The sequence below is a fragment of the Aspergillus homomorphus genome (assembly GCF_003184865.1).
Source record: "Aspergillus homomorphus CBS 101889 unplaced genomic scaffold BO97scaffold_4, whole genome shotgun sequence".
In the NCBI taxonomy this organism is placed as follows: Eukaryota; Fungi; Ascomycota; class Eurotiomycetes; order Eurotiales; family Aspergillaceae; genus Aspergillus; species Aspergillus homomorphus.
Window position 1 is genome coordinate 1,316,571 of NW_020291890.1, and position 13,056 is coordinate 1,329,626.

At 51.5% G+C, this 13,056-nt stretch overlaps 4 protein-coding genes across 4 annotated transcripts; 1 reads left to right on the plus strand and 3 right to left on the minus strand.

Annotated features, from left to right (window-relative positions):
* Positions 1-535: 535 nt before the first annotated feature.
* Positions 536-2,424, minus strand: mirB (MFS siderochrome iron transporter MirB; the record flags this gene model as incomplete). Its single annotated transcript, XM_025691486.1, has 4 exons — positions 536-1,467; positions 1,524-1,866; positions 1,928-2,198; positions 2,264-2,424. The coding sequence occupies 4 exons, from the start codon at positions 2,422-2,424 to the stop codon at positions 536-538; spliced, it is 1,707 nt and encodes a 568-aa protein (XP_025555339.1).
* A 2,968-nt stretch (positions 2,425-5,392) lies between these two features.
* On the minus strand, positions 5,393-7,451 carry BO97DRAFT_362667 (uncharacterized protein; the record flags this gene model as incomplete). Its single annotated transcript, XM_025692471.1, has 2 exons — positions 5,393-6,651; positions 6,720-7,451. 2 exons carry the CDS (start codon positions 7,449-7,451, stop codon positions 5,452-5,454), a joined length of 1,932 nt encoding a protein of 643 aa, XP_025555340.1. The 3' UTR covers positions 5,393-5,451.
* Positions 7,452-8,053: 602 nt separating this feature from the next.
* BO97DRAFT_337143 (alpha/beta hydrolase) lies at positions 8,054-8,989 on the minus strand (the record flags this gene model as incomplete). The annotated part of the gene is made up of 2 exons (XM_025691479.1): positions 8,054-8,783; positions 8,841-8,989. 2 exons carry the CDS (start codon positions 8,987-8,989, stop codon positions 8,054-8,056), a joined length of 879 nt encoding a protein of 292 aa, XP_025555341.1.
* Positions 8,990-10,075: 1,086 nt separating this feature from the next.
* BO97DRAFT_431891 (P-loop containing nucleoside triphosphate hydrolase protein) lies at positions 10,076-11,256 on the plus strand (the record flags this gene model as incomplete). Its single annotated transcript, XM_025697510.1, has 5 exons — positions 10,076-10,363; positions 10,457-10,540; positions 10,577-10,708; positions 10,774-11,048; positions 11,088-11,256. 5 exons carry the CDS (start codon positions 10,076-10,078, stop codon positions 11,254-11,256), a joined length of 948 nt encoding a protein of 315 aa, XP_025555342.1.
* Between the last annotated feature and the right edge of the window lie 1,800 nt (positions 11,257-13,056).

The following is a 13,056-nucleotide window of genomic DNA, read 5'->3' on the forward strand; positions in this document are numbered from 1 at the left end:
GGTTGGCGGCCTTGCGCTTCTTGTGGGGCGTCGGAGGTATTATGTAGCCTGGTTCGATGGCCGACGTTCTGGCTTTGGGGGAGGCTGGCGATGCAGCTGAGGCGCAATTGCAGTTTCAGCCTTGCGGGCTGACTTGCGAGCCTCAGGTAGTACTAGGTATGTGGGGGAATACGTGAGCAATGTCCTATCAACAGTCGGAGATTGATAGTCTGGCCTATGAGAAGTGTGTCGCGGTTCTAGCTGCTATCTTAGTCCCGACTAGGGCTAGCAGCTGCAGCTCGTAACTTTGTCTCCAATCTCGCCTGCTTCCAATTTGCATTCGTTCCCGTACTAGGGTTCAATTTTATTAACAATAGAATAAATACATCCTGTACAACATATATATTTAATCTGGTGGAAAGGAAACACATGCTAAAACCTGTGGCTATCTGATGCCCCGAGAGCTGCTGTGTGCCGTGGTCAAAAGCGAGCACTGCCAGTGTGCCCGCAACACCACCAACCGGGACATCCATGTCATTCGTACAGCCATCTTTCCTCAAAGTACATTCCCCTTGGTCTGCGTCATATTCTTGACATTGATATTCCTCATCATCCCGACCCAGACGAAGCCCAGGACCATGAAAGCAGTCGCAGCAGCCAGCATCCTCGTCTGCGCATAACCATACGCCCTCTGGATTCCCAACCGCTCCTCGCTGCCAACGGGATAGGCAAGTTGCGCCGGCAGACTTCCGTAGATGGTCTGCAAGTCCGGCTGCGCCGACGCCGGGAGATAGCGCTTGAGGGCCTTTTCGAAGGTGTTGGTCCAGATGGCGCCGGAGATCGCACTACCAATGGAGCCACCGACACCTCCGGCCACGTAGAGGAAGGCCAGTACGGCAGCGACGTGCTGGTGATCGACGACCCCGAGCACGGCCAGTTGCACGCAGAGGATAAAGATACCCCCTGAGACGGAAAAGAAAATCTCGCACATAACTATGTAACCGATGTAGCCGTTTGGTTGGCGGAAGTGGATCATCAAGCCAAGGGCGAAGATGTAGAGAGGCACGCAGAACCATAGGATCCACTTGAAGCGCCCAGTCAGACGGATTAAGTACCCCGCAATAAACAGAAACACGAAGGATACCACACTGAAGGTGTTCACGACGTAACCGGCGGATGCCATGTCCAAATTGTAGACGACCATGAGGAATGATGAGAAGTAGGAGGCGTAGCAGTAATATGAGACCTGGTAGGTCATATCCAAGAGTACTGCGCCCAGCACGGTGCGGTCGAGCAAGAACCGGTTCTTCAAGAATGGCACGGGAGCCAGATAGACCTGATAGAGGAAGAAAACCACTAGAAGAACAAAGCCGACGACGATCATGGCGATGATGTAGCCGGTCTTCCATCCGTTTGGTGCGGTGGTGGCCAGAGTGAAGGGAAGGAGGAAGATGACGACGCCGGCGGCCAGTAGGAAAACTCCCGGCACTGTGTCTGTCTTAGCTGTCTGAAATATCAGCGCCAGGTTGGGGTATTGAACTCACAGTCAAACTCTGTAATGCACCACCAGACTGTCTCCTTGATGCTCCTGTTGCTTTTCTCGCGGACAACGATTTGCTCCTTTCGCGCTTTGCGCAGGTTCCACGCCAGAACGGCATACAGCGGCAACGCCACACAGGGAAAGACAATGGCCCAGCATCCAACGCCCCATCGCCAATTGACATTGGCATAGAATCCTGCCCCCGCCTTTGATCCTGCGAAGGCGGTGATGATGCCGGGAGACGAGGTAAAAGCGAATGCTAATCCTCGGTTCCGCAAGTTCGTCACGTCGGCAGCCAGGACATCCCAAGTGTAACTCAGACCTCCGAACCCAATTGTATAGAAAACCTGGATTTGATTGATGCGTTAGAGGTCTTCCACAGTTTGCAGGGGAAATTCACCACATTACCTCCGCGGCGCAGTACGTAGCAAGGTTATGTGAGGCCGCCATAAGCACCAAACCAAGAATGCAAAGAGCCATCATGAGGAGAAAGCTTTCAGCACGACCCCACACGTCCAACATCTTGGCCATTGGGATATAGATCGCCGAAGTGATGGATCCCGCGACAATCGTGATTAATGTCAAAAGCGAGTGGGCTTGAAAGGAGCTCGTGATGAACGGATTCAAAGTAGCGACGACCGTGGATTTGAAGCCGTTGACAAGCGTCAAGAGCCAGATGCTGTGAAGTTCAAGGAATCGTCAGCTTTACGGTGAGATAACGAGGATCTTCGATCAATGACAAACAGAATAAGTACTGTAGCTAATGATGCCTTCGACCATGCCATAGTCACGGCTTCTATTTTTTGCACACCGAATTGTGCATTGTCGCTCGGCTTTTCTGGATCATGCTTGGTGTCATCAGGAGGAGTACCTGGGTAGCCACCCCCGGCTTCCTTGCTGTTCATGATGTTGGTCTGGACGGTCGAATTGCGATCCTCAATTGAGTCCGTATCCTCACCATGAGCCATCCACGTACCTCCGCGAATTTGCTGGAGCTTATTAAGGAATGTCATTTTTGGCTTGACAGGCGGAACAAGTTCCAGGTGGATTGGAGAAACAGCAAGGAACCGGGCTCGCGGGGTGACATGCAAACTATTTAACCAGAAGTGGCACCATCGACTCCGGGAAGAAATCGTTTAGGTGATGCCAGAGCCTGCCACGAGCGCAACCTGACTCATGCGAGAGGCGACAATGGAGAAACTTTTCCAACCAAGGTTGGGAGCACTGATTGATAAGAATTCAGGTGGTCATGGTTGCATTCCTTCTCGATCCACTTGGTCTGTAATACTGCTCAATACCGCAGATTAGGGTTCAAAGATACTCTAGCCGCAGGGTGAGATTAGCGTGCTACCTTACCAGAGACCAGGAAGTGGAGTGGGGGGCATTAGACGACTAGGCTTGGCATGTGCTGGACGGATCTTGCTCAAATCACCTTTTCTCCGGCTAACAATTTATCGACCACAGGTGAACCGAGCCCTTCTGCCATTGCTAGTTTCGTCCCATTGTGTACTTCCAGCGCAAGGTCCTGACATACTAGCTGACAATCTATAAGTATGGCCATTGATTTCACACGGCCAAGGTGAATGACGTTTCTTCTCCGTGGTCGAGGAGGATGCTAAGGGGATAAGGGCATTAATAAGCAGGTCAACGTTCAGATGGCTAGACTCACTGTTGAAGTTCGATGAGGTGAAATAATTGATGTCTGTTCAAACGTATGACTCTCTGTGAAGTGACAAATGTCGTCGACCTCGAAGGCCACTCGAAAAAGAAGGCATTCATCATTAAACGCCTGGGATCGTTTCGCCGTCTGATATCCTGGTATTCCCTGGATGCATTTTTTAAAGACGTTTGATTTGTATGTCTTAAGCTTGATGTGATGTGAGACAAGGTGCATTGTATGGGGCGGGTAGCGCCGCCGTGTCTGTACTTCCGCATCTGGCGACCCAGACCATGTTCAAGGCTGGATAACATCAAGACGGCAACTGTGATCCTCTGTGTCAACATTCTATAAAATAGATCCTCGGCCAGGCACGACAATAAATGAAGGAAGTGGATCGATGCACGAGAACAGAATCCCTTTCTCTCACTAAGGCTTGGTCTCCTCTGATGATCAACCACAGTTGAGCACCAAACCAAAATGAAATACGCTTCGTTCCAGCTTTCATTCTACCGCATATAGTAAGCGGGGTATTTGGGTACAATAGACTCATACAATTCTGACTCTGTTGTCAATTGTGGGCACAATTGCCACTGAGTAATAATGCCTTGTATTGACGATATGTGACTAGCAGGTTGCTACACAGTTCTGCGAGTGCCAACTAACTTGCAAAAGTGGTGATGACTAGGCTTGATATCGTACAATTTTTGTGCCTTGTTTAGCATGCACTTTCCAGTTTACATCACGGATTTAGTACCGTGCCTTGGCCCTTACGTTGCTCGGGTTTGCCGGATGAGCTCTAAACACCGACCCGGCGTTCTCGCCGGATTTTATGGCACGATGCAGTCTGTATTTGCTGTGGGCTACTCTCCTTTCAAAGGAGCGATGGGTCTGTTCCGCTCACGCTCTTTGAGACCATGGGGAGCTTTTATGTTGAGTTTCACCTCTGGTGGCAAATCTCAAACTTCTCCCTATCGCCAGTTACATCCGCTCATTTTTAGTAATGTTATCGGAGCTCGAAGGTCGAGTAGATAGAAGGAAACGGGTCATAGGCTCACTGTGGCATCATGAACTGCACTGACCGGGGAAATGCTCCGATCACGCAGGCGAGCATTAATATTTTGTCTTGCCAAGACATGACCACTGCATCCTTGTGTGCAATGATGCATATCATGGCAGTTGTAATTCACCACGCTACTGGTTAGGTCGTTTAAAGTGACCATTCTCGTCTCCACTTAATTCTCGCGTGTTGTCGTGGGGTCTGTCGACGCCGAAAATCGGCCAGCATGCACGTCCAGTTGCCTTCGGCCCAGAAGTACGTGGGAAAAGAAAGGGTCCGAGACCCTGATGTGTAGCGAGGGAAAGAACTAGGTAATCTCAGACCCTGTTCCATTGAGCCAATCTAGTGGCTCGACTGAGTATGAGCTCCACTATGTTAAGTCGCCGGGAAAGAGGCCAATTTCCCGTTTCGGGGGCCTTCTGCGCTGCGGGACCTGAGTTGCAGCTAAACCCAAGTGCGTATCCTGGTACATGTGCAGTAACGTACTGTATATAAATGCCCCCGTCCTGCCGCGTGATTTTCATATCATCAGAGTTCTAAGGAAGAAATTTCTGGTCGGCTGAACAAATCGTAGGTAGTAGTAATTTAGTCCTGATAGGGATTACAGGAAGGATACTGCATCCGCAAAACGCCCGTAATACGCTGCCGTGGAACAATACAGCCCGTGTTGACTGGGAGGGCCCGATCCGATCAGATTAGATCAGATGATGGGTTACCACGGGAAGCTCCACGCCACGGCAATCAATCACTCACTCTGGCCCGCTCTGTCCGTGTATTGTTATGGTCACGTTTGATGCCGCGTATGTATCCCAGCGGCCGTGCTTAAGCCTCTTATGTTCCTGATCCTTGCTCTCCTTTTGTATCCCTGTTGGAACCCATACAAAGCGTTTCGAGTAGGTTCGGCCGTTGGATTAGCCTTTCAGTTTATGGCAATGCCAATAAACTCTCGTATAACTTCGAAACTCGTTTCAAAACGCAACGTCCGACGTAGTCATTTCTTTTCAAGATGAAAGAAGAAGAAAGGGGAGAACGCCTCATAGGTAGACTCTCCAACATGGGTATTTTCACAGATGGAGAAATATGCATTGACGTGCTAGCAAGATCAACTCTCACTTAAGTGTTTGAATCAATATTCCCAACCAGGAAAGATTCATTTCTGCAAGGTAAATATGTGTAAGAGTTCAGCGAGACTAGCGGGAATGGCACGTGTCCTGCTCACCCTGCCTTGGGAAGAAGGGCACGACTGTCTTCATCCCTAGTTGACTGCGGATCGCCGCCCTCCACGCCGTCATCGCTACCCTCCGCGTCAACATCACTATATTCGTGCTCAGATTCTGTCTCCAGATCGAAATCAGCGGCCTCCAGGCTACGATAGTCGGTGCACCGATGCCACCAGAAGACTACGGCCGCAATGAATGCCAAGACGAAGACTCCCAGACCGGTACTCAGCAAGGCGACCACTAATTTCGACACCCCAGCAGCAGGCCTCGTCTCCTCTGTTTCAAGTGGAGGAAACACTGCCTCCGACTCGTACATATCTGTGGCGACCGACAACTCCGTCGTAGCCAAATCGACAACCTCCGTCGACCCAATTACGTTCCCCTTCCAATCCACGGCCTCGGCCCACAGATACTGCCACTCTGTGCTCCCAAGCACCATCTTGGTCTCGAACCCCGTCCGTGGGGACACTGCGATGATCCGCCCCTTCTTGCCCGGCAGATCACGGGCCGCGCCCCGAACCACCCATGTCGTTATCTCCGTCGCCCCGTTCCAGCTCACGTAGACGACCAACTCACCCTGGGAGTTCATCCTCGGTGCAAGGACCGGATCCCACCACGGCGTTGCGGTCCAATCCATTTTATACGCACGGTAGTTGTCGAGCGCATCGGGGATTTCCGCGCTGTGCCACGGCGAGAACTGGACGTCCAGGACCGTGTCACCGGAAGAGGTGTGCTCCGTGAACGTGGGACACCGGCCCCAGCCAATGAAGACGTTGCCCAGATTCCCGGGAACTGGGGAGAGGGGCTGCACGCTACCCTGGCTCTGGGCCTGCAAGCGGGACGGATGCAGGAACTCCTGCAGAAGCCGCACGGTCGGGGGCGAGGCGGTGTCGTTGATGGCGATGTGCAGGCCGCGCGAGCAGTCCGAGTCGCATTCGCCATGCGATGTCTCCTTGACGTGGTTGTCGAAAAATGTCATCTGAGTCTCGTCAGTCCCCGGGACGAAACGCGCGTGGTGCTGCCAGCCCATTGTCAGAACGGGTTGCGCGAGCTCATCGACGCCTGCGGCGGGAGGCAGCTCGATGAAGTCGTTATGTGGGCCGCCTAGTGTCCAGATTATCTCGCCGGTCTTGCCGTTGATGAGGTAGATGGCGTGCATGTGGCGGATAGAGATGAGGTAGTTGCCGGCTTGTGTCTGTGCGCGCACGCGCTGGGTTAGCGGCGTGTGCTGATCCAGAGTTGCAGGGATTGTCATTTTCTTACCTTCTGGATACTGTTCAGGTGGTATGCATCCCACCCGCTCCCCCTCGGTTCGAACGAGTCCATCGGGTTGATGTGATCGAGTGCCCGCCAGTCGAAGATCACGTCGTTCGTCTCGAGGTCTGTCTCTTGAAACACAGCGTTCAGAACCTCGAATCGCTCGGGTGTCTCCCATCCTTCTTGCAAGTCGGACCGACGAGCCCGAATCTTGTCGACGCCCGTGACCAGCGCCGTCCCGTTGCCGGTGAATGCAAACTCGTGGAGGTCGCTGTGTACTTGGATGTTCTGGGCCGAGATCTTGTAAGCCAGCCGATAGGTCTCGTCGTACGCCAGCCCGTACCCGTCACCGATCCCGTCGCCCTTCTCTCCTCCCCAGAAGGTGAGGTACTTCTTCCCCAGGTTCTCTTGTACACGAGTGCCGAACACGTTCTTGAACGATCGGTTCATGTAGACGGCGCTGAGGTCGTGGCTATCGAGAATGAGCGGCGAGGAGAGCGGCGAGGAGTCGTTGCCGTCATGGCGGAGGAAGATGTGCGAGCCGACGTCGGAGATGGCGTCAGGATCCCAGATGTTGACTTGGAGAATGGGCGCATACTCGCTGCTCGAATGGAATTCTTGATGTGGTCGATGGCCCAGTGCTCCGTCGTTGTATTCGCGGTAGTCTGTTGATATGAAATCCCCGCTACCTACCCGCGCCAACGCCCCGATGCACCCCAAGACGAAAGGGCGAACCATTGTAAATATGCCTGCGTGCAGCGTTGCTGAATGAAAGGGAATACATCGTTCGAAACATTATCAAAGGAATAGAACTCGGCCATGAGCGGCCTGAAATGTTTTTCTTGAGGGAAGCGATTGCTGCTACTATCTAAACCAGGTGACCCACTTTTAAGGTGGGGAGTAAAAGGCTGGCCAATCACGATACGAGAAAAGGCATATCGCTTGCGTATGCGTCGTCGTCGTCTTCGTGGCCACGACAGCCATCCACGCATTACGGCTCATGTAAGACAGAGACTCGCAAGATGGGAGTACAAAAGGGGCTTCTGGTCTTAGACTAAACGTTGATCAAAGATAAGGAGTCATCACCAACCTAAGGAGAGTGAATGAACCACAAGTCTTTGATTTTGCTCATGACTACGAATAGATACATACCCCGCTAATGGGACCAAATGAGAATAAGAATAAGTTCCCTGCTATTCATCCAACGAGGTGCAATCTAATATAATTATAGGACATTCAATACATATTGAATGTTAAATCAAGGCATTTATTGCGTATCCAGACAGTCCAACATCGCTCGAGGACAATGTTGGACAACACACGTAGAGTACATGCATTGACTAATGAAGTAGAGGCCAATCCTCGAAGAACATAGTCAAACTGCGGCTCATGGAGCATGAAATCACGCTTATATGCTCCTCGCCTTCATACTCATGCAACGACACACTGTGTAACCTCACAGAGTCTCGCAGCATCTCGCAGAGCTCAATGACATTATCCCCCATCCTCAAATCTGCCGCGATCTGCTTGCGCCCCTCATATTGATCGAGCGGCTCATCGTTCCACTGAGGGGTGTTCTGCTCGAAGGAGCCAAAGAAGGTCATGAGAGACGGTGAACGCCCATTCTCGGAAGCGCGCCCTTTCTCCAGAAACGACCTGGCTTCCTTCAGGATACACCGACTATTCCACCAGATGGAGGGACTACTAGCCATGTAACAGTCAAACGAGTCGGGGCGTGTGAACAGGGCGTGAAGGGCCAACAGACCCCCATATGAATGGCCGTAGAGGGCTTCACGGGAGCAGCTGAGGTGCGGGAATTGGGCCTTCACTGCAGGACGCACAGTGTTGTTGATGAAGTCCAGGAACTCGTCCGCTCCGCCGTATCCGGGGATCGGACTCTCCGTGGGCGGCGTAAGGTCTAGGCTGCGGCGGCAAGTATCGTACAGCTTGCCGGTCAGCGGGTAGCCGATCGCCACGATAATGCCTCCGCCCGCGAAGTGAGATGAGGCTGCCCGACGCCACGCAGCTTCTGTCGCTGTCAGGAACAATGCATTCCCGTCGACGATGTATCTGGATTAGGTAAGCTACGTTGGCGATGGTGGAGAGTTGGTGGTTGTCAAAGCTCACAGAATGGGGAGCGGACCACGGTCAGTAATGCGGTCGTCTTGCCAATGCAGTGGCCAAGATATCTGGATCAAGTACGTTTCTCCCCGTTCGTTCTCCAGATAGAACTGCTTTGAGTTGGGGAGAGCGATTGGTGTAATCTCACCGCCCATATCGATAATTGAATAGCGACGAAGATTATTCCAATGCGTATCGATGATTTGTCTGGAGGCGACTGCGATGTAACTAACCGAATGCTGTGTATTATGCTGGCCGGGGCTAGAGTTCTGTTTTAAGCAAGCCCGTATTACTCCGCGAATCGGATCGCACATACCAGAAAGAGAAGAGCCGGTTCCGAACCTGCTCTTGGCACAAGTTGAGTTTTCGTGATTAGATTATCAGATCAGATTAGATACATCGTAACTCAGATTCTGAGGTTACCGTGCTGCTGTGTATCCGAACCAGGCTCATTGAATTCCGTGCGACCGATTCGATTCCCCCAATAGTAGCGCTGAGAAATTGCTCATGGCATCCCGCGTCTTGGGTTCATTCGAAGAAATTGGTTACAGGACGGTCGATCTCATGGATTTGTTTTTGTTGAAGCGGGAGCGCAAAGAGAAATGTAGAAAATGGATAACGTGATGGGATAATCTCACTCGGGCCCAATGACCATCGTGGGGTCTCTGTCAGACGCGACCGAAAGATTCTTTCCAGTGACACATATCACAGTCTTACAATAGCTTCGCGGGTCGCTCTAGGGATTCAAAGGATGTCGAGGACCTCGTATAGACCCATACGCGCGCAGCATTCTGCGCCAACGTATTGGACACACCATTACCACAGAATTACCATCGTCAAGGCGCGGTGCCTCTGTCTCATACCCACATCAGGAATCCTCGGCAACCCCACTCAAGAGTCTCGCCGTTTCCTCTTGAAAGTTGGAAGTGCGGTTAGCGGTTGGAGCCGACGCGGAATAGCAAAACTCTCTCCCAAGGTTGGAAGTCGGATGCGCTACACAATCTGGGTATGGCGTTTGACTTGAGGGGAATTTCTGTCTGTTTTAATCCATGCCTAACATGGACAGCTACTTTTCAACTTGTGGGTAGTCACGCGGACCACGGGTAAGTGGGCCTGAGGTCTTGCTCCCACCGGGACACACGCAGCAATGTGACCTGCATGGTAGCATCAAGAGCATAGACGCGTACGAACTGTCTAGGACGAGGTGTGAGAAAGAAACCCAGACATGCGGAACTCAGCGGATGAAAATAAACACAGTCGTGTCGTTGTCTCTGGAGCATGAAGTACCCGAGACCTATCGTCGCTCTCTTCAGGGCCCCATGCTACAAGTAACAATATACACTGAATGGGCAAAGCTTTGGCTAGCTGTTGGTTACGGGCTGAGTAACTTTAACTATGAACTGGCATACTGGTTCTGCCCTAAGCTAATGATTGCAGGCGAGGATGCGCATATGCAGTTCTTCATCGTTCAGCTTGTGCTTCTAGTCAGTTCACCGCTCTGGGGACAGATGTTCGCCCTTGTAACCGAGGTCTCGCTAGCTTCCTAGGCCACATAGGCCACGCGACGACTTCTGAACCTCCTTGACCTGGGGTTGACTAGAAGCCTCTCAGCGCCTCTTTAGGCATTAGACGACGTGGAAACTACTTTTACTATTAGCGAGAAAAGAGCCTCACCAGGAAACGGCATCAGGGTAGCCTTCAAGCAGGTCCGCTTCTCGTAGCCTGTGCGGCCTGACATCCAGGTGCTGCACAGACTAGATCTAAGCATCAAGCCCCGACAATTCGCCGCGCTGGTTAAACCAAGTGGCGCCGGAAAGTTGACGATCATTACCCTCATGGAACGTCTGTATGCACCCGAGTCAGGATCCATCGAGGTAGATAGGCAGAACATCGCATACGGGGACGACTCCTTCCACCATAAATTGCATACGTCCCGCAGCAGAGCCTCATGTTCGACGGGACAATCCGATTTAACCCCTCGCTCGGGGCAAGACCCAGTCGGACGGTCACGCAAGAGAAGCTGGAAGAGGCTTGCAAGCTGGCGAACATCCATGAGACGATCATGCAGCTTCCAAGCGGCTATGACACCTACTGTGGACCGAACGGCGACCGGCTGTCCGGGGTTCGAAAGCAATGGTTGGTGATTGCGCGGGCGCTTGTTCGAAAGCCTCAGCTCTTGCTTCTTGACGAGTCGACGAGTGCCCTCAATGCGGAGTCGGGACGTTTTCTATAGGCGGGGCTGAATTAGGCTAGGAAGGTGATGCTGGTTATTGCGATTGCGCACCGGTTGTATATGATTCGTAGGGTGGATGTAATTTCTATGATCCTGAATGGGCGGTGCATTGACCGATGCACTCATGAACTCATTGAGTGCAGTGAGATTTACCGCGTGAACGCGCTGAACCAGGCAGTGGGCGAGTGATGCTTTTGTTGGATCGGGGGTTTACTGGGGACTTGAAGACTGTCTCGTTGTGGCTGGCAAGTAGACACTCCTTGCATGGTGGGTGTTGTGCTCTGCAGTCTTCAGTTTGTTGGGGTCGAGCGTGATTACAGAACAGCGCATACTACACAAAGAACTGTGGGAAACACGGAGAAATGTTATCAAGACACAGTAGAGTATAAATCACAGCGAAGAGGGTAATAGTTCGTGGCCAACTGTGTTACAATTGTTTCTATCCGGCGCACATGGAGAGAGTTGGAAAGGTCTAATGAAGGATGTAGTTCGATTATGGGTGCCTTTGGCCTGGCATATCTGCATCATGTAGGAGACTTTCAGAATCACCTTCTCAGAATATGGTCCCAAAACGTGAAGGACTTGAGGCAACCTTGGAAGATAATTTTATCAGGGAGGGGAGAAGGGGGAGCCAAGGGTTTCCAGAATGACTCCAGGTTGTCGCCATGGCACACGGTGAGTGAGTGGCTAGTACTTGTACTTTGTTATTGCGAAAGCGTTTTCGTTATACTTCATGACCTCTGCGGAAGCTGCAGATATTATGTATGGAGATTTGCCATCGCTGTCACTCATACGCCAGCCGGAGAAAAATCTATTATTAGCCGTCCAGAAAGCAATAGTAGAAGCCCACAAGGGCTGGTTGTTGACTCCCAATGGAAAAGTGGCTCCCATGGAGGAGGAACTGTGGCGCCCGAGACAGCATCTTAAGGTACTGCTGTTAAATCTGATACTACCCATGGTGCCAGGAGAGACCAGAAGTTGTGGTTATAGATTAGACACAATGTCAAGAAGGATGCAGCACTTTTATAACCAAACAAACGCTTGTTCCTCTAGTCGGCTCCAAAAGCTTTTCGCAAGCTCGACGGGATAGCCAACGAGCTAATAAAGACTCGTGAGTCGGAAAAAGACAAATGTACAATAGGTTTTCGAGCATAACCAGGTATAGTTCAGGCAAGCAGATCCTTCTGTTCGGCTCAAGATGTGTGATACTGAATTTGAGCATTTTACTTAGGTTGTATTCTGTTTGAATTATGGCTGGTTGAGATACTTACCGTAATCCCTGGCACTGCTCATTAAGTCAAAAACTGGCTTGGGACCAGCAACAGGCAGAGTGTCCCGTCAAAACTCATATTAGCCATTCTTCATTGTTTCTTGCTATATCGTCTCTGTTCGGCTTTTTGTACTTCCCAGTTTATGGGGATTTCAGAGTACACCCCTTGCATGCCCATTTGTTGTGTCTCAGACGGAATTTCGTAGCCAGTGAAGAAAGTCCTGCGATGAGCAACTGGCCAACTTAGCACGGGGAGAGTCTTAAGTCATACTTTCAACAACGCTCCTTGCTTTGGCGGACGAGACAGGACATCTTCAAAGCCCAAAATCCTGTGATCACTCCCGTCGAAGGAGCACCCAGCAGCCCCCCGAGTGTCGAAAAAGTGTTGCTTCGGCAGAGCATGCTTGGCGACTGTGCATCAAGATATCATCTCAAAAAAACCCAAGGTCTTCTTATCATCCTCGATCTTTGCATGTTGAATTGGAGACCTTTGTCGCCTGGGCATGTTATTGGGGTTGCCTTTGCAGAATATGTAGTAGATCCTTGCCCTTACCAAGCATGTGCCAATTTTTGGGATTACCGATATATTACCGAGTCTCGCCGAAGTCGGAGCGAATTGCAATGACCCACCGGCAAACCCTGCCGACGCCCTGCGGAATGGACCCTATTCTCATTACCCGACTTCTTGAATTCAAGGCAACCGGGGTCAAGAGCCGCTT